A 27,858-nucleotide genomic window follows, 5' to 3' on the forward strand; every position below is an offset into this window, starting at 1 on the left:
TGTAGTGCGGCCTGCCAGCCCTGGACCAACTGCCTGCCTTGATCGTGGCAACATCTTCCTTTTTTCTTCTCAGCGCACCTCCCGTGCCGCTTTGAATAGCCTGGGTTGTGGCCTTAAGTGCCGAATAGTTCAAGATCTTGTCCGACCTCAAACCTTCTTCTATCATGACCCCTATTTTGACCACCTCGTTGAAAGATTTTCCAACCGTTGTCACCAAGTGACCAAAGTAGGTTGGATCCAATGTCTGCAAAAAATAGTCCACCATCTCTCCCTCTCTCATGGGAGGATCGACTCTAGCTGCTTGTTCTCTCCAGCGGAACCCGAACTCGCGAAAACTTTCCCCGGGTTTCTTCCCAGTTCTCAATAACGTGAGACGGTCAGGGACTATCTCCAGATTGTACTGGAAATGACCTGCAAAAGCCTGCACCAGGTCATCCCATGTGTACCACCTGCTGAAATCCTGCCTGGTATACCATTCCAGTGCAGAGCCGCTCAGACTTTGGCCGAAATAAGCTATCAAAAGCTCATCCTTGCCTCCTGCCCCTCTCATTTTGCTACAGAATCCCCGCAAATGTGCCATGGGATCACCGTGCCCTTCATATAAATCAAACTTGGGCATTTTGAACCCAGCCGGGAGTTGGACATCTGGGAAAGGGCACAGATCTTTGTATGCCACGCTGACTTGATTGCCCAGCCCGTGCAAGTTTCTGAAGGATTGCTCCAGGCTTTTGAACTTCCTCAACACTTCATCCTGTTCAGGGGCCTTAACCAGCTTCTCAACCTCTGCCGGTACTTCCAACTGTGGATTGTAAGCATGTGGTTCGGGTGCATGGAATGTAGGCTCAGGGGGATAATATTGGGTATCGTGAGCCTGAAACAATGGCTCACTGGTCGTTCGCTGCAAAGGGGCTGATGCAGGTCCCATAAAAATGGGAATATTGGGTGTTGGGAGAGGTTGATGGGGTGGTGGAGCTTGGGAATCATGAGGGCTTCTTTCTTGATGATAGAGGGGATTTGGGCGGCTTGTGGAAGGGCCAGAGTGAGGGTACTTCGGCATGTGTCCCAGTGTTTCAGGACTCTTTTGTGTTTTGGCTAGGGCTAGTTGCATTGCATTCATTTCTAGTCTCATCCTTTCAATCTTTTCCATCGCTTCTTTTAACAACTGGCTCATCGGCCTTTCTTCCTCATTGCTATTCTCCGAAGTAGTCATGCTTGTTGCTACCGGTCCTTTGGATCTGGTTTGGTATGAATGTGTTGCCAGAATTCTTTAACAACTAACTGTCTGATATCAGACAACAACAAACTGGTTAGTGTTAGAGTTTAACAGATTTGATCATAACACATAGAGGATGCAATGCACCTAGGCAGTTAACCGTTTCTACATGCTTTGCTTCAAACAACATGCGTCATCCCGGTTTGCTCATTCGTCTCTTTAAAGTATTTTGCGAAACCCTGCGTTTTATTTTATTTACATTTTCTTTTCTTTATTTATTAAAAGCGGTCGAATCTTATGGGGATTGCCTACGTATCACGTCCCCGCGTAAATCAGACCAGGCGTAGTTCTGCCTTAAAGTAAAGACACATAGAAATTCTTCCGGAGTTGCTTAATTTTATTATCAAAATTTGCTATTACACATTACTTCAAACAAAATAGCAACAGTACAGACTCCATGGTTTTAAACTTGGTTTGAGGAAAAGAAAACAACATGTGAGGAAACAACAAACAAAACGATCAGGACTCGATCAACTAATTTTCCAACTTAGGGACCCACGAGGCATCTTTCGGCCCTTTCGCGGCCCTAGGTGTCAGGTCTCTTTGCAGGTTCTTCAACTCGTTCATAATCTGGTAGACGCAGCCCATGATGGAAGCAATGAGGGTTTCTCGAGGTGTTTGCTCGCACGCCAAACATTTTAGGTAGATGTAATGCCCGATTTTGTCAATTCTTGCTCGAATGTTGTCCCTTTCTGCGAACAACTGCCTTATCTGTCGGCTCTTTAATCCTAGCGTTTGTGCATTGGTGGCGAGCGGATCCTGGAACATATCCATTTGCCTTTCCATCTTTGTCATTGCATTGTAATAGCGTCTCCTGTCGGCTTGGGCATCTTGTGTTTGCTTGAAGATCCGCTCTTGCAAGGCGGAATTTGTTTCCTTTGCTGCTTTGACGCTCAGTTCACAATTCCTCATGACTTGCTGTAGGCGCTTCCTCCAGGCCATTGTACCTTCTGCCCATTTGACCCTCATCCCTGCTATGCAAGCTTCTGATTGGTCTAATTCATCTTGGCTCTGGATGACCTGATTTCTCAAACTGGCTATCAATCTTTCGTCGGAGCAGCGCTTCTGTCGGTCGATGTTGTTCTTACTGGCTTGGCGAAGGCGGGCCCTCAGGGTTTGGTTCTCTTGGGCTAACTTGTCTTTTTCAGCCTGCTCTTGGGCGACTTGCACGTTGTTTTCGAATACCATCCTTTCAATTTGTCGCTTCAGCTTCCTAATTTCAACCAGGTAACCTTCCTCTTTTGCGAGCCAGTCCCATTGTTCTTGCGACGACTCAACAAAACTTCGGAGGTGAGGCCGTTTGGTTGGCCGTTTCACGATGCTCTTCTTGTTCTGCCACGTGAGATAGGCCGGCGAGACTTCACCCCTAGACACATCATTTACCCGGGTATTTGCCGTCAAGTACTGGCATTCACTCCATATGCAACGAACTGTCTTTTCAGGAAATTGGCCGTCACTGCTGACCTCGACTGCATAAGTGTTGTGATCTTCGTCCGGGTGTAGTACTTGACATCTTCCCAACTGTCTCATTACCCTGTAAGGGGCATAAGGTTGAATACCCCTGAGTCCCATCAAGAGGAAGTGAGGACCAGTGGCGGGCATGTATATGATTTCTTCCACAGAGAGCCAACCCAAAGTCCAGTTTATTTGGTCTGCGGTGATGATCCGGAGATAGGACATCCACTCTTCAAACCCTCCCGGTGATCGGAAACCTGAAACCCTTAAGGCTATAACCCTCGATGCAGCCCCCATTTGTAGACATGTAGCGCATATACTGAGGGTGGTGACACAAGTGTTCGATCATCCACATCTGTAACAACAAGTTGCACCCTTCGAAGAAGTCTGCTCCAGCCTTACAAGCCGTGAGGGCCCGGTATATTTCTGACATTATCATGGGAGCAAGGATGCTTTTATCGTTGGTAATCAGGAATTTGACGATTCCAGCCACTTCCAGGTCGATATTTATATCTTTTCGGGGAAACACCACAAGGCCCAAAAATGCCACCATAAAAGCGAACCGCCTATGCTCATTCCATTTTACCAGATTTCCCCTGCTGCAAACACCACTTTCTGGATCATTGAATCCTCTTATGCTCCCGTACCTCTGGTATATGAATTGTAGGGTAGAAAAACCTCTATCCAGTTCAGCGTATGGGACTCCTTTGCTTATCTTCAACAGATCCATGAATTTGTATGAATTCACAGCCCTTGGAGCGATCAGGTATTTGTGTCTCAAACCTTCAGTGACGTCCATGTAACCCGCCATTTCCTCTAAGGTTGGGGTGAGTTCAAAATCTGAGAAACGGAACACGTTGTGGGCCGGATCCCAAAATGTAACCAAAGCCTTTATGATGTCGCACCGAGGCCTGACTTTCAAAAAATCAACCAAACCTCCCAGGTGCAGTTTGACCTTGTCTTGCTCTGACTTTTCCAAATCCTCCCACCATAATCGCACTTCCAGGGGGATTTTGCTTCTAACTGTTACCGGCAAACTTGGACTCATGCTCATTCTGCATGTTTATTGGGGTGATTAAGCGAAGATCCAGACTCATTAGACTCAAATACACAAATTGACACTCTATTTTTCTAAAAAAAATGAAATTTTGGTTGTTTCTGAAAAGTACGATGTTACCTTAAAACTTTCGTTATTTGGTTTGTACCTATATTTGAAAGAACAAGTTGAGCCCGATGGGGGTTGCCTACGTATCCCGCACCATGCGAGAATCAAACTGACGTAGTTCGGGCATAAACCGAATTTTGGGGACACCCTATTTTACTCTTAAAAATGAATCAAAGACTCTCTTTTTTTCTTTTTAAAACAAATTAATAAGACACACATTTTTTTTTCTTTTCAAAATTCTGGCAGAGCTTTAACCATTTTTGTGACTTTTCAAGAATAAATAAGTAAACCCTTAACCGTTATTCCTCTTCCTTTTCCAAACATTCCCGATATTCAGAAATCGGTCAACATGCAAGCCTTGAAACAAGTAAATGCATAAAGCAAACAGGATGTAGCAGGATGGTTTTATTCTCAGGTTGCCTGTCCTAGACGGACCCAGCCCCTGTGTTGAGTCCCCTAAGTCAAATGCACATGATGCAAATAAGCGTTCCTACTAGGGATCCTGCATGAAGTTATGTTATGCTAAGCTGTAAAACCTAGGTGTTTGTTCTAGACCTGGCTTACCCCAGCGGACAACTCGAGCCAAGGATGGGAGCTGTGTACCGGTAACCAAAAGGCCATCCGATTTTGCAACTCCTTCGAATCCTCGTTCTATTTTGGCATATGACACTGACAGAAAGAAGCCACGACCAGCGTGCGCTTCTCAAGAGAGAAGAGAAGGGTTTCGGCACAGTTTATATGTACAGTTCAAATAATATCAAAGCGGTAAAAGCAGCAGTTAGCACATTAGGATCAAAACATGTAATAATCAGATAATAAATAAAGCCAAATAATAACAATTATTCTAAGCTCGAATTTTTAACCCTGAACCAGTGGTTCTGGGTCAGAATCCCCAGCAGAGTCGCCAGAGCTGTCACACCTCCTTTTTACATACCTGAGAGGGTACAAGGAGTTTTTCCAATTAAAGGACAATCGAAACGGGATTGATTTGATTATCTCAGAGTCACCACTTGGGAGATTTAGGGTGTCCCAAGTCACCATTTTTAATCCCGAATCGAGGAAAAGAATGACTCTATATTACAGTCTGCGTACCAAAAATCCGGATAAGGAATTTTGTTAACCCGGGAGAAGGTGTTAGGCATTCCCGAGTTCCGTGGTTCTAGCACGATCGCTCAACTGTTATATTCGGCTTATTTATTTGATTTTAAATACAATATGGACTTACGTGCAAAAATTAATTTTAAACCGCTTTTATCATTTACTGTTATTTTATAAGACTTGCAACGTTGTGAAAACATATCTCGAACCACGTTGCATCAATGCACCCGTGATTGTTGACATATTTTGACTCGGTTGAGATTTGGATTTGGGTCATATAAATGTGTACCCGAATTAAGGAGAGTAAATTATTAAGACGTGCCTAAAGCAACTAGCGTATTTGTTGTTTTGGGTAAGGCCGAAAAATTCGCTAAACGACCTGTCCCGAATTCTAAGTGTTTTAATATATATACAGTTGGAGGGCCCCGTGGCTGTGTACATTTTTCATTTTTTGACGAGGCTCGTCTCGTTCTACTTTTAAAAGGAATTAGCGACGTCATGGATATGCCTCTCGGATCACGTCACAATCAATGTACCCGTGATTAGAAATACATTTCGAATCCGTCGAGATTTGGATTTGGGTCACATAAATGTGCACCCGAGTTTTTAAGAAGGTAAGGCTTATTAAAGCGTATCCTAAAGAAACTAACGTATTGTTATTTTAAGAGGGTTGTGAGATTTGCTAAACAACCCGTCCCGGAAACTAAATGCTTCAATAATATACATTTAACAAGGGCCCCGCATCTGCGCGTTTTGTTTATTTTCATCGAGGCTCATCTCGTTCTTATTTTAAAAGGATATCCTATAGCAACTACGTTTCTTGTCGTGTTTGTCTCTATCAATTGAAAAACAGTAGATAGTCCTAATTAATTACATGCTTGCAAGTTGTTTGTAATGGAATTAGGAAATGCTTAAAATCGGGACCGAAGCTGCGTGCACAGTCGGCCAAACAAATAATCATGGGCCCAAATCCAGCCCACGCGCGGTTGGCCAGACCTGGGCCACTGCTCGTTCGATGCGGGCCTGCCTGGTCTGTCTTCGACCTGGGCTCGACCTTCATGAGGTTGAGGCCCTGAATTTGTGTTCTTTATCTTGAAACATGGTTTTAAGAGTTATATATGGCAATTTATTGGAAAGGAAAGAACTTAATTTACAGTGTACAAATTTCATGCTTGGACTGCATTACAGCATATACGGCAAAGTAAACTAAATCTGAGATGCAACCTAATTCATTGAGACCACTTTTATCTAACAGCATACATATACAATTATCATTCGATACCCTATATTGACATCAACTAGGCTTACTTCAGTATCCCAAATATGAGCTATTAGACATTACATGACATTCAACACAACAGTACATGTATATGAACAACATCTGCAGATCTTCTCTTTTATACTCATTGCTCAAACTTTCGAGTTACATTGGTAGTGTAATTGTGTACCTGGTATGGAGGACAAAGAAGGAAGGAATGATCAGCTAGGCAGTATGCAGTAAACACAGCAACAACAGATACACAGCAACAACACAGCAACAATATCAACCAAAAAATGATGAAGCTCCCGAGTAGTCGAGCAACAGACAACAATCCCAGAAAAAATAGAGTAATGAACCAGTAGAGACAACAGAGTCTTCAATGTAACACCCCAGCAATTCAACAACCAAAAGCAGCTCGAACAGGCAACCAACAGTAATTGGCCAAAGCAGCTAAACCAACATAAGCTCTTATGTAATTTTCAGACAGTGTTTGGTTACAAAATTCGGAGACTCTATGCTTCTTGTTTTTCTTCTTTGCAGACTAAAAATGTCCAGCCTAAGACTCCAAACTCTAGCCTTAAGACTAAAAATTCCACTTTGTTTTTTCTTTTTCTGAAAACTCAAAGTCCAGCCTCAAGACTAAAAATTTCAGCCTTAAGACTCAAAATTCTCCCTTTTTCTGAAGACTAAAGTCCAGCCCTGTTTAAGTTCTCAAATGGCTTATTTATAAGCCAAATGAACCAGTGAAGTTAAGCTGCCTTTTTGCTGCAACTTGCAGCCTGCCCATACTCTGTTAAACCCATGCTTGAGCATCTCTTTGGTGCCAGCCCCTTTGTTCCCCACGCTTGGCTTTTGTTTAATCAAGAGTTATGGGCATTATTCATTTTAAACCCCATACTCTTGTGTCTTGTTCCCCATTGGTATTAGTTTAATCCCAAATTAGTACCCTACTTGTCAGCTCATTTAAACTAATCATTTTTGTTCTTTTCAAACCCTAGACTACCCCTGTCAACCTTGATTATTACTGCCCCTGCTTATTGCAGCATCAGGGCATTTTTGAACTGATGTAAGTTCAAACTCAAGACTGCCTGGACTGAACCCTTTTCAGTCAGTTTTACAACGCAAACAAACCATTTCAAACAATGCTGGGGCATACAGTCAGTGGCAAAGCTCAATTAGTCATGCGACATTATTAGCTCATTCGATTTATTAGTTATAGAAAACTAATCGACGATATTTATCGAGTCGACTATACTAATTATAACAGGTAATAATCAATCGCTCACACAAACAATACGTTTAGGGACCTAAAGGGCATCAGACAATTTTTGTTCAATTAATGGGGCCTATATGAGTTAACTTATCTGACGATTAAACTAATCGACGATCATGTTTATCACAGAGTACATTCAGAATACACACATAGAAAATCAACCGACCAAATAAAAGGTCTTTACAGAGATGAAAGAAATCCGAATGAAAAATAACAAAAATAACAAACAAACACAACGAAACATGCTGACCACTTAATCAAAACTAACACAAAAGAAAGGAAAACTTACCGAAAATGTTTAAATCATACAGACCCAAATATGATTCAACTTCGAACGTTTGAGGCCGAACAAACTTTAATCAGGGTGTTCTCACATGAGAACACCTTGATTAAGGTCTATTAGACCTCAAACCCTTGTCTAGACTGGCCGGATTCCCCAAATGCATGTGTTCTAAGGTTTGGATTTCTAGATCTGATTTTTAGGGAGTTGTGGGTAGATTCGGACCAAACCAAGCTTGGTTTGGTCATGAGGAAGGTCAGGGGAGTGTCTGGTATGAAGACGGGGTGGTTTGGCATAGGTCCGGGTTCGACTCAAATCTTCAAATGAAGATTCGAGACGAAGGAAAGTGATTCGAGGCAAATGGATAGCAGATCCATGTTCAGGAGAGTGAGGGGGTCTTAGGGTGTTCAGGAGGTGGTCACCGGCGTTCGTGCCGCCGGGTTCTGGTGAAAGGGAAGCTAGGGCGGCTGCTAGGGTTTGGGGGGCTTCAGTGTTTGGATGAAGACGATGAGTGGGGGGTTAGAATAGGGGGCGTGGGGTATGATAGGAGGCTTATATACGGGGAGGCTGATTCAATCTTGGCCGTTGGATTGATTAAAATTGATGGCCAGGATTGGGGAGGCTTGACCATACGGTGCCGTTTGGTTAAGCAAGGGGTCGGTCAAAAATGGGAATGGGTCGGGTCATGAGGGCGAATAAAGGCCATCGGATTAATGGAAATGAACGGCTCAGTTTAACCGTCCCTGAAACGACGTCGTTTCGGGAGGTGCCTGGGAAGGCCTGGTCTGGACCGGACTTGTGCTGGTTTGGGCCCATCTTTTGTTTTATTTCTTTGGGCCCAAATCGGTTTTAACCCCTCTTTTCTTTGTTTTCTAATTTCAACATAAAAAAAATGAAAATAACAAAATAAATAATAAAACAAATGAAACTAAAACAAACAACAATGTAACACCTCAACACAACTATCATACCAAATTAAAATGTTTAAGTAAGTTAAATCACAACCTAGAACGAACGATGCACATGTATACATTTTCTCGAATTTTCGTTCTTTTTAACGACTGAATTATGATTCTTGATTATCCTGACGGACCTGCTTTGTATTTTGATCGGTGAGATTAAATGCAAAGTGGGCAGACCCACAAATGACTAACAACACATGTCTCAGAAAGCGACAAATTGTACAGTGAGATCATTTATCCCTATTTGTTTTCCTTTTGGAGTGATTGCTCGTGAAGCAAAAATCACGTGCTTACAGCTATTACCACCCATGTTGAGGTTTATCTAAGTGTTTACACTTATCCCTTTACATTAGGCATGATGGACCCAATCATCTTAGACTTCTGCATGAGGTATGACGTATGCCTCGACCAAATTCACCCCTCACTATAGAGGATCGTGATCCTCCTCTGATTTTTTGTGAACAAAATCGATGGGTGATCATTTACCGTCCATCATCTTCTCCGCTTATACAGCCCCCCGAATCTTCCGGGGTAGGGGGGACTGATAAAGCTTGTACGCCGGGCTAGTAAATCCCCAATTTCGAGCATCGACGAGGACCGCGATTAGGGTTGGCAAGGATGTTTTATCCGGGTGAGGACCGTTGACTTAGAACCCACTGAGTAGAGACCATTCCCCGAGAGGTGGAACGTGTCATAAAAGTACAACTCCCTTTAAGCATCAATTTTATGCTTTATTTTCCCTTCTCTTATCGGTGTTTGTTGTGGTGCAACACTTGTTCGAGTTCCAAATGCTATTCCTCAGCTTAAGGAGAGGCTCGAGAGTATTGCGTCACAGATGCCCTACTCCAAGCGCTCATGGCGCAAACTTTCAGAAGGATATTGGGAGGCCCATTCCCATGGTAAGGTTCCTTTCCCGATCAAGTCGTATTGAGATCTTTCTTCTAGCATTGCGTTCTTATCTCCATTATTTTCTTTGCACGTTTGCCTAAGACCGTCGAGCTTATGCCTCCGGTCGGGGACAAGGACTTTCCCATTAAGTCTCCTTCTCTGGGGCATACTAGAGAGAAGAAAAGATGAGGGCTCAGAGTTCCCCGAGCTCGGAGAAAAAAAACCCGACAAGGAGGCTGGTTCGTAAGCCAATGGAAACCTACAACTCCCAAGTGCTCGACTCGAACTCACTCCTCCAACTCAAGGACGAGCCCAAGGAGGATGAACTCTTTATGGCCCACGAGTCGTTTATCCTTGAGGAACGGGAGGCAGCCAAGGGGGAAACGACGGAGGTAAATCCCCTTCAAGTTCATGAGGCTAATGTTATAGTGAGGGTCGAGAACCCTAGAGACGTTGACTCTGCCTCGGCCGGGGTTATAGATATTTTGGGATCGCCTTCATTCACAAAATAATTATTAGATGAAGCTCGAACGATGAAGGAACGATCTAATAAGGGGGTCTATATAGTGGACGATCCCTTTCGAGACTTCTTTGACGGTGTAGACTCATCCTCCCTTGAGAACTTCACCGGATTGGGAGACTTAGAGGTGCTGAGGAAAAGCCCATCCTCGAAGGTCAGCAAGCCGAACTCGAGCCCGAGGTTGGTCAACTGATTCCCGTCTTCGAGCATGGATCCTTGCTGGAAGCGATCAATCGTTGTCATCGTCCCGAAGGATGCCAGGGTTCTTTCCGCCCCCGTTGGGGTAGCTAACTACCTCCGATTCCTGGTAACCGATGAAGACCAGGCAAAAGTGAACGAGGTGGATGCCTCATGCATGTTCAATGAAGCACAACAAGCGGTACACTAAGTAAGGTATTACCAAACATTTTTATTTTTCAACTTTAGTTATTGATGATCCTGATATCTCTTCTCATATTTGCAGGCCTTGGTGCTTCACCATGAAACGTTCCTCCGGAATCGGGATGTGATGAGCCAGCTTGAGGCTGAATTCAAAGAGCTTGCTGAGAAGAGAGACATGTATAAGCTTCTCAGCGAGCAACGTGAAGGAGAAATCACGAGCCTTCGAGCCAAGTTAGACGCGGCTTAGAAAGAACACGTCGACCTGGTAGAACAGGTAAAAATCTTTGAAGTTAATGATGACGAGCTAGATACGGTGACTAACAGTCAGAACCCACAGGTCCGATAGAAGCTTGATCGGATCGACCAACTCCGAGCCGAGATAGATGTAATCAAGGTCGAGCCGAAGAGTGGAAGGTCAAGATGGATCGTTTGACCTTAGAAAAGGAGACTACCCGGGCGCAACTAGTCTCAACAAAGGCTCAGCTTCGAGCAGTGAGGGAGAAATCTGAGGCCCGGTCCCAAAAAATCGAGGACCTCCACTCTCAACTAGGCTCGGTTGTTACCGATCAGGATACCCTCGCCAAGGAGCTTAAAGAAGCCAAGTCAGTGGCCGAAATAACCAGGGCAGATGCCGAGGAGATGGTGGCCCAGGACAAAGCTAATGCTGAGGTAGCCCAAGACCGCCTGAAAGATATCGTTGAATATGTGAAGTGGTAGTCTTGAAGGGAGGCCCTCGAGGAGGTTCATGCCCGGGGTTTCGATTTATCGGCCGAGATAGAAAATGCTAAGAGGATCGAGGCCGAGACCAAGAAATTGGCATATCCTGAGGACGAAGAAGACTCTGAAAGTTCCAGTGGATCCGAGGGCGGAGAAGACCCCGATGGTCGTGGTGATGAGGCAGGCTCCGACAAAGACCATGCTGCTTAGGTGCTTTGTAGATTTTTCTTTGTTTTTGTACTTTTGTACTTTTTGTTGAGGTTGTTTGGTCTTTGTAAAGATCTTTTCATATATATACAAGGCTCTTTTCCCTTCGACAATTTTTAAGCTTGTTTCATTTTACTTTTTTTTTTGTTACGATTGTAAAGATTTCGAATGCCTTAAGACGTAATAATTAGGTCTTGTTTGGAGGTTCGAACAAGGCTCGTTATCGATATTATTTTGCTTAAGACTCTTCGGGGCTTGGTGTGACCAGAAGCTTTCCTCGAATGATTTACTTAGAATATTTTTTATTACAATTTTATCGAGGGTAGCCTTTAAACCGGTTTATAAATTTTGAAGGCCTTATATTTTTGCTACGGATCTCAGATGTCTCTAAGATGTTCTAGGACGGTCAAAGCCTTTTAAGTTTGGGTGTCACCCTAATGAGCTTATTACCCCGAGCCATTCGGGCTTTCCTAGGAAAACAGTCCCCGAATGGGGGTGGCAGTAGCCTTTAAAGTTCGGGCACTGCCTAATAGGTTTTGTGCCCCCGGGCTTTGATAGCTCGGGCCGTTCGAGCTCGTTTTGGACGACAGTCCCCGAGTAAGGATGATCTCTTGGATCCATATAGAGGTGTCCCTTAGGCTCGATGTCTTTAGGGAACAGAATGTAGAAAATTTTAAGAGACAAAATATTTATCTGCAAGGTAGAAACTTTCGTTCATTTCTGTGCATAATATACAAGGTTGCAAATGTGTACAAGCTTCGTGTCATGGCTTGAGTGGTCTATTTGGGCACGGTTCATTTGACCGTTTGGCCTTTACAATAAATCCTATCCACCAAGCCTAGGTTGTTTGAGCATAAAGTTTCTTTCCTTGCTAAAATTATCCGAGGGTGATGGCGCCCCCAATATTCAAGGCCAATCATAGAGAGTTCTCGGATATTGTTGATGTGATCCTTGACTCCGGTTTATAGTCGATCTTCCACTCTAAGTTAGCAAGATCCACTGTTTCCTCGTTAAAAACCTTGCTAGAAAACCCATTTGGGACAAAACCGATACAAGGGAAAAAGAGTGCAACGCGTGCTTTCAGGCCTAAAAGTTGCATTCCCTGACAGCTACTTGCAAGTGTTAGTGCAATATGAAAAGAAAATAAATAAATGGGGTCGTACCTTACCAGTAGCATCATTTCAAGTGGGTTACGTTCCAGTTGTTGGGTAATCGCTCACCGTTCATTGCTTCAAGTTTGTATGATCCTTTGTCGGTGATCTCTATAATTCGATATAGACCTCCCCAATTCGGCCCTACTTTCCCTTCGTTCAGGTTCCGGGTGCTCAGTGTCACCTTCCTTAATACCATGTCCTCGACATTGAAGTATTGAATATTGGCTCTCCGATTCTAATGCCTTTTGATCCGTTGCTTTTGGGCGGCCAACTGGACGAGGGAAGCCTCGCGCCTTTCATCTAATAGTTCTAGGCTCGTATTTATGGCCTCGTCGTTTGATATTCGAATGCATATCAGAACCTGAGACTCGGTTCTCCTATTTTGATCGGTATTAGAGCTTCGGTGCCATAAACCAACGAGAATGAGGTAGCCCCGGTACTGGATTTCGAGGTTGTACGATATGCCCATAGGACTTCGGGCAAAATTTCCTTCCATTTTCCTTTGGCATAGGTCAACCTCTTTTTGAGGTTTTGGAGTATGGTTTTGTTCATGGACTCCCTTGCCCCACTAGGGTGATAGTGTGTTGATAGGATCCTTTTGATCTTATTGGTCCTCGAGAAACTTGCTTACTTTGTTGCCGATGAACTGCTTCCCATTGTCGCACACAATCTCCACCGGCATTCCGAACTGGCATATTATGTGGTCCCAGATGAAATCAATTACTTCCTTTTCCCTGACTTTCTCAAATGCCTAGGTTCCACCCATTTAGAAAAATAGTCAGTCATAAATAATATAAATTGAACCTTACCGTACCCATGGTAAGGGGCCGACGATTTCCATCCCCCATTTCATAAATGGCCAGGGTGACAAAACCAAATGCAGCAGCTCCTCGGGGTGATGAATTGTTGGAGCATGCCTCTAACATCCATCGCATTTTCATACGAAATCCTTCACATCTTTTTCCATGTATATCCAGTAGAAGTCGACTCTGATTACTTTCCGAACTAATGATTCGGCGCCAGAATGATTTTCGCAGGTGCCTTAGTGGACTTCCCTCAAAACATACTTGGTATCTCTCCGTCCTAGACATATTGTGTGTTTACTATCCAATGTTCTTCTGAATCGGCTATCGTCTTCGGACAAACTGAAACATGCCACCTTTGTACGCAGAGCCCCCAATTCTTTAGGATTTGAGGGCAGTTTTCTAGTCTTCAGATACTGTATATATTTGTTTCACTAATCCTAGGTTAGGCTTGTTGAGTGTATCTCGGCATGACCTTCTTTCACTACCGATCTCATGAGTTGTAAAATCGTTCCCGAGTTGAATTCGTCGTCATCGACCGACAATCCTAAATTAGCAAGCGCAACGGCTTTGCTATTCTGTTCTCGAGGTACATGTTGCAGAGCCCACTCCTTGAACTGATGTAGCGTTACCTGCAGTTTATCCAGGTATCTTTGCATCCGCTCCTCTCTGACTTTAAACGTCCTATTAACTTGGTTCACCACAAGGAGGGAGTCGCACTTAGCTTCGATCACTTTTGCCCCTAGGCTTTTAGCCAGTTCGAGACATGCAATCATGGCCTCATACTTGGCCTCATTGTTAGTCAATTTTACAGTCCTAATAGACTGTCTAACTACATTACCTTCTGGTAGCTTCAACATGATGCCAAGTACGGACACCTTTGCATTCGAGGCTCCATCAGTAAAGAGGGTCCAGATTCCCGAAGAAGTCCCCGAGTTCAACAATAATTTTCTTCCGACCTCGAGTATTAGGGCCGATGTAAATTCGGCCACAAAGTCTGCAAAAATTTAAGATTTGATGGCAGTTCGGGGTCGATATTCAATATCATACCCGCTGATTTTCATGGCCTATTTGGCCAATCGGCCTGAGAGCTCGAGTTTATGCATTATGTTTCTTAACATGTAAGTGGTTACAACACATTTGGGATGGCATTGAAAATATTATTTTAGCTTCCTAGAGGCACTTAGCAAAGCGAGCGCCAATTTTTCTAGGTGAGGATACCTAGTTTCGGCCTTGCCTAGAGTTCTACTAATGTAATAGATAGGAAATTACGTACCTTCCTCTTCCCGTACTAGGACTCCACTTACCTCTACCTCGGATACCGCTAAGTACTGGTACACTGTTCATCTGCCTTCGAAGTATGAAGAAAATGTGGGCTCGAGAGATACTGCTTGAGTTCCTCTAGGGATTGTTGGCACTCCGGGGTCCATGAGAAGTTATTCTTCTTCTTCAACTGTGAGAAGAACCAATGGTTCTTGTCGAAGGACCTCGAGATGAATCAACCCAAGGCAGCAATGCGCCCGGTTAACCTTTGAACGACCTTGATTTTGTCCACAACAGCAATGTCTTTGATGGCCTTGATCTTATCGGGATTAATCTCGATTCCCCGGTTGGACACCATGAATCGGAGGAATTTACCGAACCTGATTCCGAATGCACATTTCTCCGGGTTCAGCTTCATATTGTATTTCTTCAATATGTTGAAGGTTTCCTACAAATGTTTCAAATGGTCCTCTACTCGTAGGGACTTAACTAACATATCATCAATGTAAACGTCCATTGATTTCCCTATTTTTTCTTCAAACATTCGATTTACTAGGTGTTGGTAAGTGGTGCTGCCTTTTTTTTTGCCTGAATGGCATTACATTATAGTAGTAGGTGTCATACTTAGTGATGAAAGACGTTTTTTCCTGATCACCCGGGTCCATACGAATTTGGTTGTACCCGAAATAAGCATCGAGAAAACTAAAGATCCCGTGGTCGGCCGTCGCATCGATCATGCGATCGATGTTGGGCAAAGTGAAAGAGTCCTTGGGACATGCCTTATACACATTCTTAATTTATTCCCTTTTTAGGGACTACTACTATGTTTGTTAACCAATCCGGGTACTTAACCTCCCGGATGGACCGTATTTTACGGAGTATAAATACCTCGTCCTTGATGAACGCATGCTTGACTTTGGACTGAGGCCTCATTTTCTACTTGACCGGGTGGAACTTCGGGTCCTGGCTTAGCTTGTGAGTGGTTATTTCCGGCGGGATCCCTGTCATATCTAGATGGGACCAAGCGAAACAATCTATGTTAGCTATAAGAAATTTAATGAGTTTTTTTTAGCTTCGGACTTAACCCCGTGCCCAAGTATACATTACAATCGGGTAAGTGCTCGATCAATATGACTTGCTCCAGTTCTTCGACCGTTGATTTGGTGGCGTCGGAATCACCGGGGGCTATGAAAGACCTGGGAACTTTATAGTCGTCGTCCTCACCCATATCTTGCTTATCCAGATGGGCATGGCTGGCGCCAGTAATTGCTATTTGGTTTCTTCCTTGGTGACCCGAACCCAGATTCTTTGATGTTGAAAGTGCGGATATCGGGACCACCTCGTCGACCGCGAACTTCTTCTTTGCGGCTGGTTGTTATTCGTGAATTATTTTAATCCTTCTTGGTGTTAGGAATTTCAACATCTGGTGCAGCATCGAGGGCATTGTCCTCATGTTGTGGATCCACGGCCTCTCGAACAGAGGATTGTATCTTATATCGCCTTCAATCATGTAGAACTTTGTTTCTTGAGTGGCTCTGACGATGTTCGCCCATAATGTTATCTCCCCTTTAATGGTTTCACATGTCATGTTGAATCCATTTATAACTCGGACTGCAGGCACGATTTGGTCTTGTAGACATAGCTGCTCCACGACCCTCGATCTGATGATATTGGCTAAGCTACCTAGATCAATTAACACACGCTTAACTCGAGATTTATTTATGAGTACAGATATTACAAGTGCATCATTGTGGGGATGCACGATGCCTTCAACATCCTCGTCGGTGAAAGATAATGTTCCTTCCGGCACGTAATCCCTAGTCCGTTTTTTCCTTGTGATGGATACTTTGGTGCGCTTCAACATCAGCCTCTAGGGGACGTCGACCCCACAAATGATCATGTTAATGACGTGCTGAGGTTCCTCCTACTCGATCTGCTTACTAGAGTCCCTATTCCTAAAATGATTTTTGGCTCGATCACTTAAGAACTCTAGGAGATGTCCGTTGTTAAATAATTGGTCCACCTCCTCTCTCAATTGTCCGCAATCTTCTGTTCTGTGACTGTGAGTGTCATGATATTTACATATTAGGTAAGGATCTCTTTGGTCTGGATCAGACTATAGAGGTCAAGGCCACTTGGTATCTTTGATGCGTCCGACGGCAGATACGATGGCAGTAACATCGACGTTGAAATTATAATCTGCTAACCTCGGTGCTTCCTTAGGCCTGATGGGCCTGTCGAAACTATTTTTGCTCATGAGTCCCGGTTATTTTGACCTCGATCGCTCCTCCTCTTACTTCTCATAGGGTTTCGCCCAGACCTATTACCTTTTCGGTCTTCATTGTATGGTGGATATTGATCCCTATTTGATCTTGGTTCACGATCAATGTCTCTCTTGACTCTGTCAATAGTCCTGACGGGATAAACGAACCCTGAAAGGCCCCCAAGTTGATCATCTTCCACCCTTATATTTGATTGATACCGGTTATGTACGTCGGCCCAAGTCATACCCGGATATTCTATCAGATTTTGCTTCAACTGCTGTGAAGCCAACGAGCTTCGAACATTGAGTCCTTGGGTGAAAGCCTGAGCGGTCCAATCATCCGCGACCGGAGGCAGGTCCATCCGTTCAATTTGAAACCCTTTGAGCATCTCATTATCTCTCTGTTTTACTTTGAAAAGGTTTGACTTCCTAGTTTCGGCCTTTATGACCCCGGCATGTGCTTTCACGAAGGATTCTACAAACATAGCGAACGAGTCAATAGAATTAAGGGGTAAGTTGTGATAACATATCATATCTCCTTTCGACAAAGTTTCCCCAAACCTTTTCAGCAGGACAGACTCGATCTCATCATCCTCCAAGTCATTCTCTTTGATGGAGCATGTGTAGTAGGTCACATGCTCATTTGGGTCAGTTATTCTGTTGTACTTAAGAATCTCGGGCATGCGGAACATCTTAGGGATTGGCTTCAGAGCTGCACTTGAAGGAAAAGATTTTTGAACAAACTTCTTGGAATCTATGCTCTTTAATATCGGTGGTGCTCCTAGGATCTGGTCGACCCTGGAATTTTAGATTTCTATCTTTTTGTCATTGGCTTTTTCTCCTGATTCTACCCGTTTTGTCAGCTCCTTGAGCATCTTTATGATCTCAGGGTTAGTTCCGAGTTCAGCTTCGTTCGACCTCTCCGTGATTGGTTCATTTATGCGGCTGACTTCCCGGGATGGCTCGGGCTCAACTTTGCTCGGGGCGCGGCTTTGGTTTTGCAGTTGGGCTATCGCTACATGTTGAGCTTGTAGTATTTCAAAGATCACCCGCAAGTTGATCTCATCACCTTCACCGTCGTGCACATTCTGGGAACTTCGGAATTAACCCCGTGCCCAAGTATACATTACAATCGGGTAAGTGCTCGATCAATATGACTTGCTCCAGTTCTTCGACCGTTGATTTGGTGGCGTCGGAATCACCGGGGGCTATGAAAGACCTGGGAACTTTATAGTCGTCATCCTCACCCATATCTTGCTTATCCAGTTGGGCATGGCTGGCGCCAGTAATTGCTATTTGGTTTCTTCCTTGGTGACCCGAACCCAGATTCTTTGATGTTGAAAGTGCGGATATCGGGACCACCTCGTCGACCTCGAACTTCTTCTTTGCGGCTGGTTGTTATTCGTGAATTATTTTAATCCTTCTTGGTGTTAGGAATTTCAACATCTGGTGCAGCATCGAGGGCATTGTCCTCATGTTGTGGATCCACGGCCTCTCGAACAGAGGATTGTATCTTATATCGCCTTCAATCATGTAGAACTTTGTTTCTTGAGTGGCTCTGACGATGTTCGCCCATAATGTTATCTCCCCTTTAATGGTTTCACATGTCATGTTGAATCCATTTATAACTTGGACTGCAGGCACGATTTGGTCTTGTAGACATAGCTGCTCCACGACCCTCGATCTGATGATATTGGCTAAGCTACCTAGATCAATTAACACACGCTTAACTCGAGATTTATTTATGAGTACAGATATTACAAGTGCATCATTGTGGGGATGCACGATGCCTTCAACATCCTCGTCGGTGAAAGATAATGTTCCTTCCGGCACGTAATCCCTAGTCCGTTTTTTCCTTGTGATGGATACTTTGGTGCGCTTCAACATCAGCCTCTAGGGGACGTCGACCCCACAAATGATCATGTTAATGACGTGCTGAGGTTCCTCCTACTCGATCTGCTTACTAGAGTCCCTATTCCTAAAATGATTTTTGGCTCGATCACTTAAGAACTCTAGGAGATGTCCGTTGTTAAATAATTGGTCCACCTCCTCTCTCAATTGTCCGCAATCTTCTATTCTGTGACTGTGAGTGTCATGATATTTACATATTAGGTAAGGATCTCTTTGGTCTGGATCAGACTATAGAGGTCAAGGCCACTTGGTATCTTTGATGCGTCCGACGGCAGATACGATGGCAGTAACATCGACGTTGAAATTATAATCTGCTAACCTCGGTGCTTCCTTAGGCCTGATGGGCCTGTCGAAACTATTTTTGCTCATGAGTCCCGGTTATTTTGACCTCGATCGCTCCTCCTCTTACTTCTCATAGGGTTTCACCCAGACCTATTACCTTTTCGGTCTCCATTGTATGGTGGATATTGATCCCTATTTGATCTTGGTTCACGATCAATGTCTCTCTTGACTCTGTCAATAGTCCTGACGGGATAAACGAACCCTGAAAGGCCCCCAAGTTGATCATCTTCCACCCTTATATTTGATTGATACCGGTTATGTACGTCGGCCCAAGTCATACCCGGATATTCTATCAGATTTTGCTTCAACTGCTGTGAAGCCAACGAGCTTCGAACATTGAGTCCTTGGGTGAAAGCCTGAGCGGTCCAATCATCCGCGACCGGAGGCAGGTCCATCCGTTCAATTTGAAACCCTTTGAGCATCTCATTATCTCTCTGTTTTACTTTGAAAAGGTTTGACTTCCTAGTTTCGGCCTTTATGACCCCGGCATGTGCTTTCACGAAGGATTCTACAAACATAGCGAACGAGTCAATAGAATTAAGGGGTAAGTTGTGATAACATATCATATCTCCTTTCGACAAAGTTTCCCCAAACCTTTTCAGCAGGACAGACTCGATCTCATCATCCTCCAAGTCATTCTCTTTGATGGAGCACGTGTAGTAGGTCACATGCTCATTTGGGTCAGTTATTCTGTTGTACTTAGGAATCTCGGGCATGCGGAACATCTTAGGGATTGGCTTCAGAGCTGCACTTGAAGGAAAAGATTTTTGAACAAACTTCTTGGAATCTATGCTCTTTAATATCGGTGGTGCTCCTAGGATTTGGTCGACCCTGGAATTTTAGATTTCTATCTTTTTGTCATTGGCTTTTTCTCCTGATTCTACCCGTTTTGTCAGCTCCTTGAGCATCTTTATGATCTCAGGGTTAGTTCCGAGTTCAGCTTCGTTCGACCTCTCCGTGATTGGTTCATTTATGCGGCTGACTTCCCGGGATGGCTCGGGCTCAACTTTGCTCGGGGCGCGGCTTTGGTTTTGCAGTTGGGCTATCGCTACATGTTGAGCTTGTAGTATTTCAAAGATCACCCGCAAGTTGATCTCATCACCTTCACCGTCGTGCACATTCTGGGAAATCGATCGGACTCCTCTGCGGACGCTGTTCTTAGGATCGGTAGGCAAATTCGCATTGATGTCCACATGCAAACTAGCGTCGATCGGGTCCGTAGTTGGAACTCCGCTGAGATCGACAGGGTGAACCTCATTATCGGGTGCTATATTGTTGTTCTCGCCATGGTGACCTGACTCAGCATCCACGTTTAAAGGGGCTAACTGAGAGTTTGACATTTTAAACTTTGGCATGAACTTAAAACACTTCAAAGAACAAGTTTAAAATATGGTGTGTTATAGAAGTTTGTATCAAATAGCCACTATTATCCTTAGCCCCACGATAGGTGCCAAACTGTTTACCCTCAAAATCGTATAAAAATTAAATTTATAAGTGGTTTTAAAGATGCGCGGATTAATTTGATACAAAGCGATAAATTAAGTCAGAATGAATAAATAAAGATATAGTAAATTCAAACCACGCGGGAGGATGATTCTAACCATAGTGTGACATTCACCCTTGATCCGGGCTCACAATGATTAGTATTGATGAACAAGAAAAAGAGCTTTCAATAACAGTGAAAATAGTAGTATATTACTTTGGAATGCGGGTTACAATGTGTCTAATGAATTCTTAGACCCCCTTTAGATAGTAAGGGAATCCTACTCTAGGTACAATTCCATAAAAGGTAAAAAATCTTCTGTTTAACTGATTGGCGGTTCTTCATCGATACGTGCCAAGATCCACGCCGTGATATCCGGTCAATCGCGGACATCACAACCTTATGTTGGTCGTGCTTGATTACCTGATAATGTTCTTCGAAGTTTTGCGGGGTTCGGACCGATCCCAGATCATGACTCCGATATTCTCGAAGGCGGGCGTCATGCCCCGGACTCTGATTCGATGAGACCCTTGCCTCGATTCCGGTCCCTCGTCATCATGTCTCGAGCTCGGTTTATCCCATCGAAGACCAGGGTGTACCATGAGCCCGATTTTACCGGTATGCATAAATAAAAACCTAAGTTAAACATATATTGATGATATAAGATTTTTTTTTAACACCATTAGTTGCATTTTCACGTATTATTTTATTTTCTTAACGTTACAAACTGATATTTGTAGAAAAAATTATATATATTTACCTTTTAAGTAATTTGATGGTGTAATATTGTTTATATTATCGTGTATAAAACTTATATTAATACATAATTTTTTTTAAAGCTCCGTGTCGCCATAAAACAGATTGGGTATAAAATAGCGGAAAATACCAGTTGAATAAACTTTCCTTTTTAAAGAAAAAGAGACTGAGTAAACGGCTTGGATAAGAAAGAGGCCCACCATAAATACTCAGAGTACTCGAAGGAAACAAAGAACCAAATCTTAATTCTTAGAGACTAAGCAAACCGTCACATCACATCCCCAAAAATTAAGTTATCGAAAAAGGACAGTGATGCCGGAGCCGGGATCACGGTGGTGGACGGTGCCGGAGATGGTCGGAATTCTGTCAAACAGGATCCAAAAGGATGAACTCAAGCCAGGAGATCACATCTATTCATGGCGAAACGCGTACCTCTACGCTCATCACGGTCGCTTTCCTCATTTTTTCGCTTTCTACATTTACTTGAAATATCCTTCTTTTGTGCTTTACTCTTACTGAAATATCCTTTTGATTTCTGTTTGTATCTACATTTTGTTCCTTATACAAGTATGTGATATTTTGATTTGATTATGCTTTTTGTTCATTTTACATGTTCTAATTTGCTTGAGTAATTATGATAAATTAGGAAAATTAAAACTAGGAAGGAACTTTTTTAATATTTTAGAAAATGTTAAATTGGGTTAGTAGAATCTTGGAGTCTGCCCATTGGATTAAATGTTGATGAACTGAGTAAAGTTTGTGCGTTTCGTTGAACATTATCAGAAAGTACGTTTAGGAGCTTAAGAAAAATGATTAATAAACGGGACAATTTGAATTGGTAGTTCGCAGGAATATCAAAAGTGGATTTACTTATATATACGCTAGTTATGGCTGTGAGCCTGTGATGGGCTTTCGATGTACCTCAAAACTCTATGTAGCGGAAATAAGTGAGCTGAATATGACCAATTTATGTAAAAAAGAAGGCTTGAGATTTTATGTAGAGGTGGAATTTTTAGCTCCCAACCTTCTCATTTGGGTTTGGCTCTTAAGCCTTCATGCAGCTTTATATTTTGAACATTCATTCATCATGGGTATGTACAAATTGTTATGAACTGGATGAGGGACAAAAAGGAAGGGAAGAGGTTATTCTTCTTTTTGTTATTCGTCTAGATTCTCCATCTGATTATTTGTACTATGGACTTTGAGAAATTCTATTTTATGTCGTTAAACTCTTTTGGAGTGTTTATTTCTCTTATATTAGAGTTGGCCTGCAACATTGGGGATGCACTCTCACACTAGCATTGTATTGTGGACTCAATTAAGCTTGAGTTGGAAAGTTGCTTTATGAGGTTATGTTGCTTAGTGTCAGTCTATTGGTTTACTTTGAAAAAAAATGGTTTATGGACTGTTTCACTTTTCAAGTACCTGAAGAGAAAAACTTGCTTTTAGTGTGGAATAAATTTCTCTTTGTTGTTAATCAATCGGAGAAACATAAGGATGGCTTTAGTCCCGAGGATCTCAAATTCTTTAAGGTTTGTTGTCACCTTAGTTACAAGCCTCTAAACACTCCAATCTGGTTTTAAATATTTTACGAAGCCTTTTTTGGTTTTGGAAAATCTCCTAGGCGCAACTTTCACTTGGATTTCTAAACATCACCATAAGGTTTATGCCTCTGTTCTCAGATGATATGCAGTCAAAATTCAGATGATCTTGAGTTGATTAATTACTTGCTGATGGGAAATCATTGCATCAGTATCTGTCAAAAAAATTAAAAGAAAAGGAAATTTTTGCATCAAGTATGATTAGTTAGATCCTCAGAAAATTGTTATGGCACTAACTAAGAGATCCAAAGCAACTTCTAGCTCCTGGGGGTGAGTGAAATTGAGATGGTTTAATGGTGTGAATGACATGCACTTTTCTTCCTTTTCCTAGCATATTGTCATAATGTTGCCAGCTGTGCTCTGAACACTTTCAGGTATATATGTTGGCGATGGTATGGTCATCCATTTCACTCGAGGTGCAGGTCAAGAGGTTGGAACTGGCACAGTGTTAGACCGCTTCATATTCAGCTCATCTCCTTCACGCCCCTCTGACTCCCCATGTCCAAGGTGTGGTGATCAATCAAAGGCCGAAGGTGTTATGTCATCATGCCTTGAATGTTTTCTTTATGGGGGTGAACTCTATCTTTTTCAGTATGGTGTCTCCCCAAGCCTATTTATTGCTAAAACTCGAGGAGGAACATGCACTCTTGCCCCTTCTGATCCACGGGAGCACGTCCTGCACCGTGCTGAATTTCTGCTTCAGAATGGTTTTGGGGTTTACAACATTTTCAAGAACAACTGTGAGGATTTCGCTATCTACTGCAAGACCGGTTTGCTAGTCTTTACAAATATCAGTGTTGGTCGGAGTGGGCAGGCAACATCCTTTTTAGCTGCCACAACTGCTATTGTTTCATCACCACTGCGCTTTCTGACTACAAGCGTTTCTGGTCTAGCCGCTGTGGGTTATGGGGTTTACTGTGTCAGCCGGTTTCTTTCTGATATTGGAGTACGTCGTGATGTCACGAAGATCCCTGTTGAGAGACTTGTTGTATGCCCTGGCTCTCAAGAGTCTGAGCCTGCTACTACTGATGCATCAAAGGAAAGCCCTGGCTCTCAGGAGTCTGAGCCTGCTGCTGCTGCTGCAGATACGTTAAAGGAAAAGGAGTCCTAGTTCTATGTAAGTGGACTGCATTTATATGGAATTCAAGTAGGTTACTACAACATATTGTATGTTGTAGGTGTTGATGTTGTCATTAATTTTTATGCCATAGGTTTGGTTGGTATTGAAACACTTGTCATTTTAACAGGTATTGTATGTGCATTCTTCCATCAAATGAATGCCTTGATGTGATTGTAAATTGTTTATAGCAATGTTCTATGGTTTCATATGAATGGTAGTGAGTGTGTTAAAAAGATGGTATGGGAGCTTTAAACTCTCATGTAACGCGCGCTTATCATATATGCTTAAGCTGAAAAATGTAACAAAAAAAAATATACTTAAGCTGAAAAAACCTCTCACCAGATCTTTCTTGTTCATTTCCGAAACACTACAGAAATACTTAAGTTTCTTTTGGTTAAGAAAAGAAGAAACCAGAACTTTTTCCTTTCTACTGTAATGATATGCCTCAGATATTCTATGAATTAAATTATTAGCTGAGGTAATGCTTGTTTTTAAATTTTAAAAACCAGTATTAACAAGGAAACAATCTTTTGTGTTTTGAAAGCCAGACGTTTTGATTTTTCGGTGGACAAAGTACAGCCAAAAAGAGTGAAATGATTTTCTTAAGTTATTTATTAATTAGGTTTCTTTGGATCAATTTATTTCACAGTGATCCTTCCTAGTAGGCTATTAAAGGCTGATTATCCAATATGATTTGTACAGAATGAACTAGGTCTTCTCAAATTACTTGAATGTACTAAAGAGTGGTCCACTACCAATGTATTCCTCGTATTACTACTATATACAAGGCACAATGTAAAAAGTTTTGTAGTCCTTAGCTACGATGTAACTATTTTGTTAGTTTGCCAACCAAAAGGGTTTGCCCTTTCAAATATGTCCTTGTATTTGCTATTTATTACTTCATATACTAAAATATGTTCAATAAATCAAGATACTTTCAAACCCTTTTTGGTAATCCATAGCTCCTTAACCTAACTTTTTGCGGGTGAAGTATATACAATAAGTCTTTTGCCCTAACTTTTTTTTCTTTTTTTTTGCTTAGGTTCCTATATTTAATTTGTAAATATATTAAACTTTGAGTCCTTCAAAAATGCTTGAAAAGTTGTGAATGATGATGAATAATTATGCATAAAAATAAATCTAAAATGCTGATAATAATAACCTTGAAGAACTCATTTGATATTGGGAGAGTATTCGGTTGATCAAATTTTCTTAGTAACTCTATAATTATAATTAATATCTCTTTGATCTTATTTTGAAATATAAATTTAGTATAATAGAAAATAAATTTTAAAACTTTTTAAAAATTAATAGATTAGAATCTTGAAAATAAAACAAAAATATTTAAATTTTATCCAATTTACTTAATTAAGTGGAGATAAAATAGAGGAAAAGGGAGAGATGCTTAGCAAGTGATCAACTTGTAATCTCATATTTATTAAATATGGCTGATGGTCACATGCTATTGAAATAAAGATATTTTTTGTTTCTTAAAACAATTTAATTTATCAAAAATCATATAATCTTTAATTGGTTGGGTAGCAGAATTTTCTTTTTAAAATAAAGCATTAATGAGTTAACGACAAACTAAGTTAATTCTTGGACATTGTTTTAATGAATTTGGGTCTTTCTTAATTTCATCTAAACCTAGACTTTAATCACCATATTTTTTCTAGCATAAACTATGGTCATATGAAATTATGAGTAGTTAATCAATAAATACCAAAATAATCTATTAAAATATCTTCTTTATTTCTACCTCTAATTAGAAATTATATGCCCACAAATTCATCAAATATTAAAATATCCACTTTGATTTATGATTATAGTCCATTTGGAATCATTTTGCATACTTTAAATTATGTTATTAAATATCAAGTTACCTTTTGTCCCTTTGATATCTGCTTATTTCTTAGTACACTTGCTTTCTTATAAATATTTCTTTTAATAAATTATCTAATGATATGATCAGAAAACATATGAATAATAAATGGTTAAGCGATAATCTTAAAAAAGTTATGCCTAAAAACGTAACACAAATTATTATTATTATTATTAACTTTATTGCCTTGATTTTGGGCTCGGGCTCAGCACGGGCTTTGTAGAACTAGTTTGACCAATAGAGCAGTATTTATTTAAACGGAAAAGGCTTGAAAATGCCCCATAAACTATTGAAAAAGGAAAATATCCTTCATCCACCTATTAGGCTAAAAATACCCATTCATCCACTTTTTTAGTTCACTTATGCCCTTTGACCGTTAGGTCAATGATGAATTAAAAATAATTATTATTCTTTTTGTTTTTTTATTAAAAACATTTTTTTCTATTTTCACAAATTTTTTTCACTTTTTACAAAACAATGCTTTAAAAAAACTGGAAAAAATGATTTTTTTTTTTTGTAAAAACTGAATTGTTTTTTTGTAAAAACTGAAGAAAAAAAAAGAATATTTTACTAAATTAGTGGGCTATTGGTGCATTAGCTTTAAAAAACGAAAATACTTTGCAATTTTTTTTAAGTTTTACAAAAAGAATAATTATTGCCTTCTTAGTAGTTAAATACCCCAGTATTTCAGCGAACACAAAGATCAGTAGCAAACCACACTTACTATTGCTTTCTTAGTAGCTAAAACAATGCAGAAGAAAGGAGGAGAAGTCAGAAATTCGTATGGAAAATCTGAGAGAATTGTCATGACCCGCCACACCATCATGCCATGTAGGTGCCACTTGGCATATATTTTTGCCATATGGAAGGGTTACATAAGTTAGGGAAAAGATCTTGGTGGAATATTCTAGAACTATGGAGAATTTCCTTAGAAAAGTTTTAGATATTTATGCACTTGTAGGAAGATTCTAGAGAAATATAAAGGTTTTCTTAGGAAGACCCTAGAACCCTATAGAATTGTTAGGAAAGTCCTTAGAAGATTTTAGCTATGTAGAATATTCTAGAGAAGGACTTATTTGTAAATACGGAAGGACTTGTAAAACAATTATTATTTACATACTAGCCCCTAGGTGATTCATATAAATAGGGGGCATTCATTTGTAATTCATTAACCAAGCAAAACAATCAAGTTCTCTCTAACACAAAAACTTCCGTTGACAATTCTCATGTGTTCTAACATTTCTTAGCGATCATGAGTGTAGTAGGACTAACTTGGCATAGCAAGAATGTGAGCAAGTTATGCAAGATCGTGAGTGAGTTGCCAAGTGCCGCACGTGTACTTAGTTTAAGACTAAGGACGTGACAACGTGGTATCAGAGCACATGTTATGACTAAGGAATGTTAGAAAGAATACAAGAGATTGCTAGAAGGAAATTTTGTAGGAACCATGGCCGGAATTACCAAGGGCTTGGTACTTGCAGAAGGGATCAACGCGAAGGTCCCTAAGCGAAAGCAGTATGGTGGTGCACGTGGTGCACGCGAGGTGGCAGACTGGGGGAAGCTAAGGGAGCTCCGACAGAGGCCACAATTCGGGAGTATGTGTGCGAGTTCACTACCTTAATGCTTCAAATCTCGTTATTGTCTAAGGAAAATTTCCTCTTCTACTTCATGGATGGGTTGCAAAATTGGGCAAAGCGGAAGTTAAGAAGACATCAAGTAGCCAACGTGAACGGGGCCATCGGAGTAGCCTAGTCACTTGTTGACTTCAAGATGGAGCCTGCCAAGTCCAAAGAAGGCAAC

The 27,858-nt window shown here is 41.7% G+C and overlaps 1 protein-coding gene across 1 annotated transcript; it reads left to right on the forward strand.

The window, feature by feature from the left end:
- Nucleotides 1-21,631: 21,631 nt before the first annotated feature.
- On the forward strand, nucleotides 21,632-24,388 carry LOC107827000 (protein LEAD-SENSITIVE 1-like). Its single transcript, XM_016654051.2, has 2 exons — nucleotides 21,632-21,903; nucleotides 23,431-24,388. The coding sequence occupies exons 1-2, from the start codon at nucleotides 21,768-21,770 to the stop codon at nucleotides 24,165-24,167; spliced, it is 873 nt and encodes a 290-aa protein (XP_016509537.2). The 5' UTR covers nucleotides 21,632-21,767; the 3' UTR covers nucleotides 24,168-24,388.
- Nucleotides 24,389-27,858: the final 3,470 nt, after the last annotated feature.

This window comes from Nicotiana tabacum, chromosome 3 (genome assembly GCF_000715075.1).
Source record: "Nicotiana tabacum cultivar K326 chromosome 3, ASM71507v2, whole genome shotgun sequence".
Taxonomy (NCBI): Eukaryota; Viridiplantae; Streptophyta; class Magnoliopsida; order Solanales; family Solanaceae; genus Nicotiana; species Nicotiana tabacum.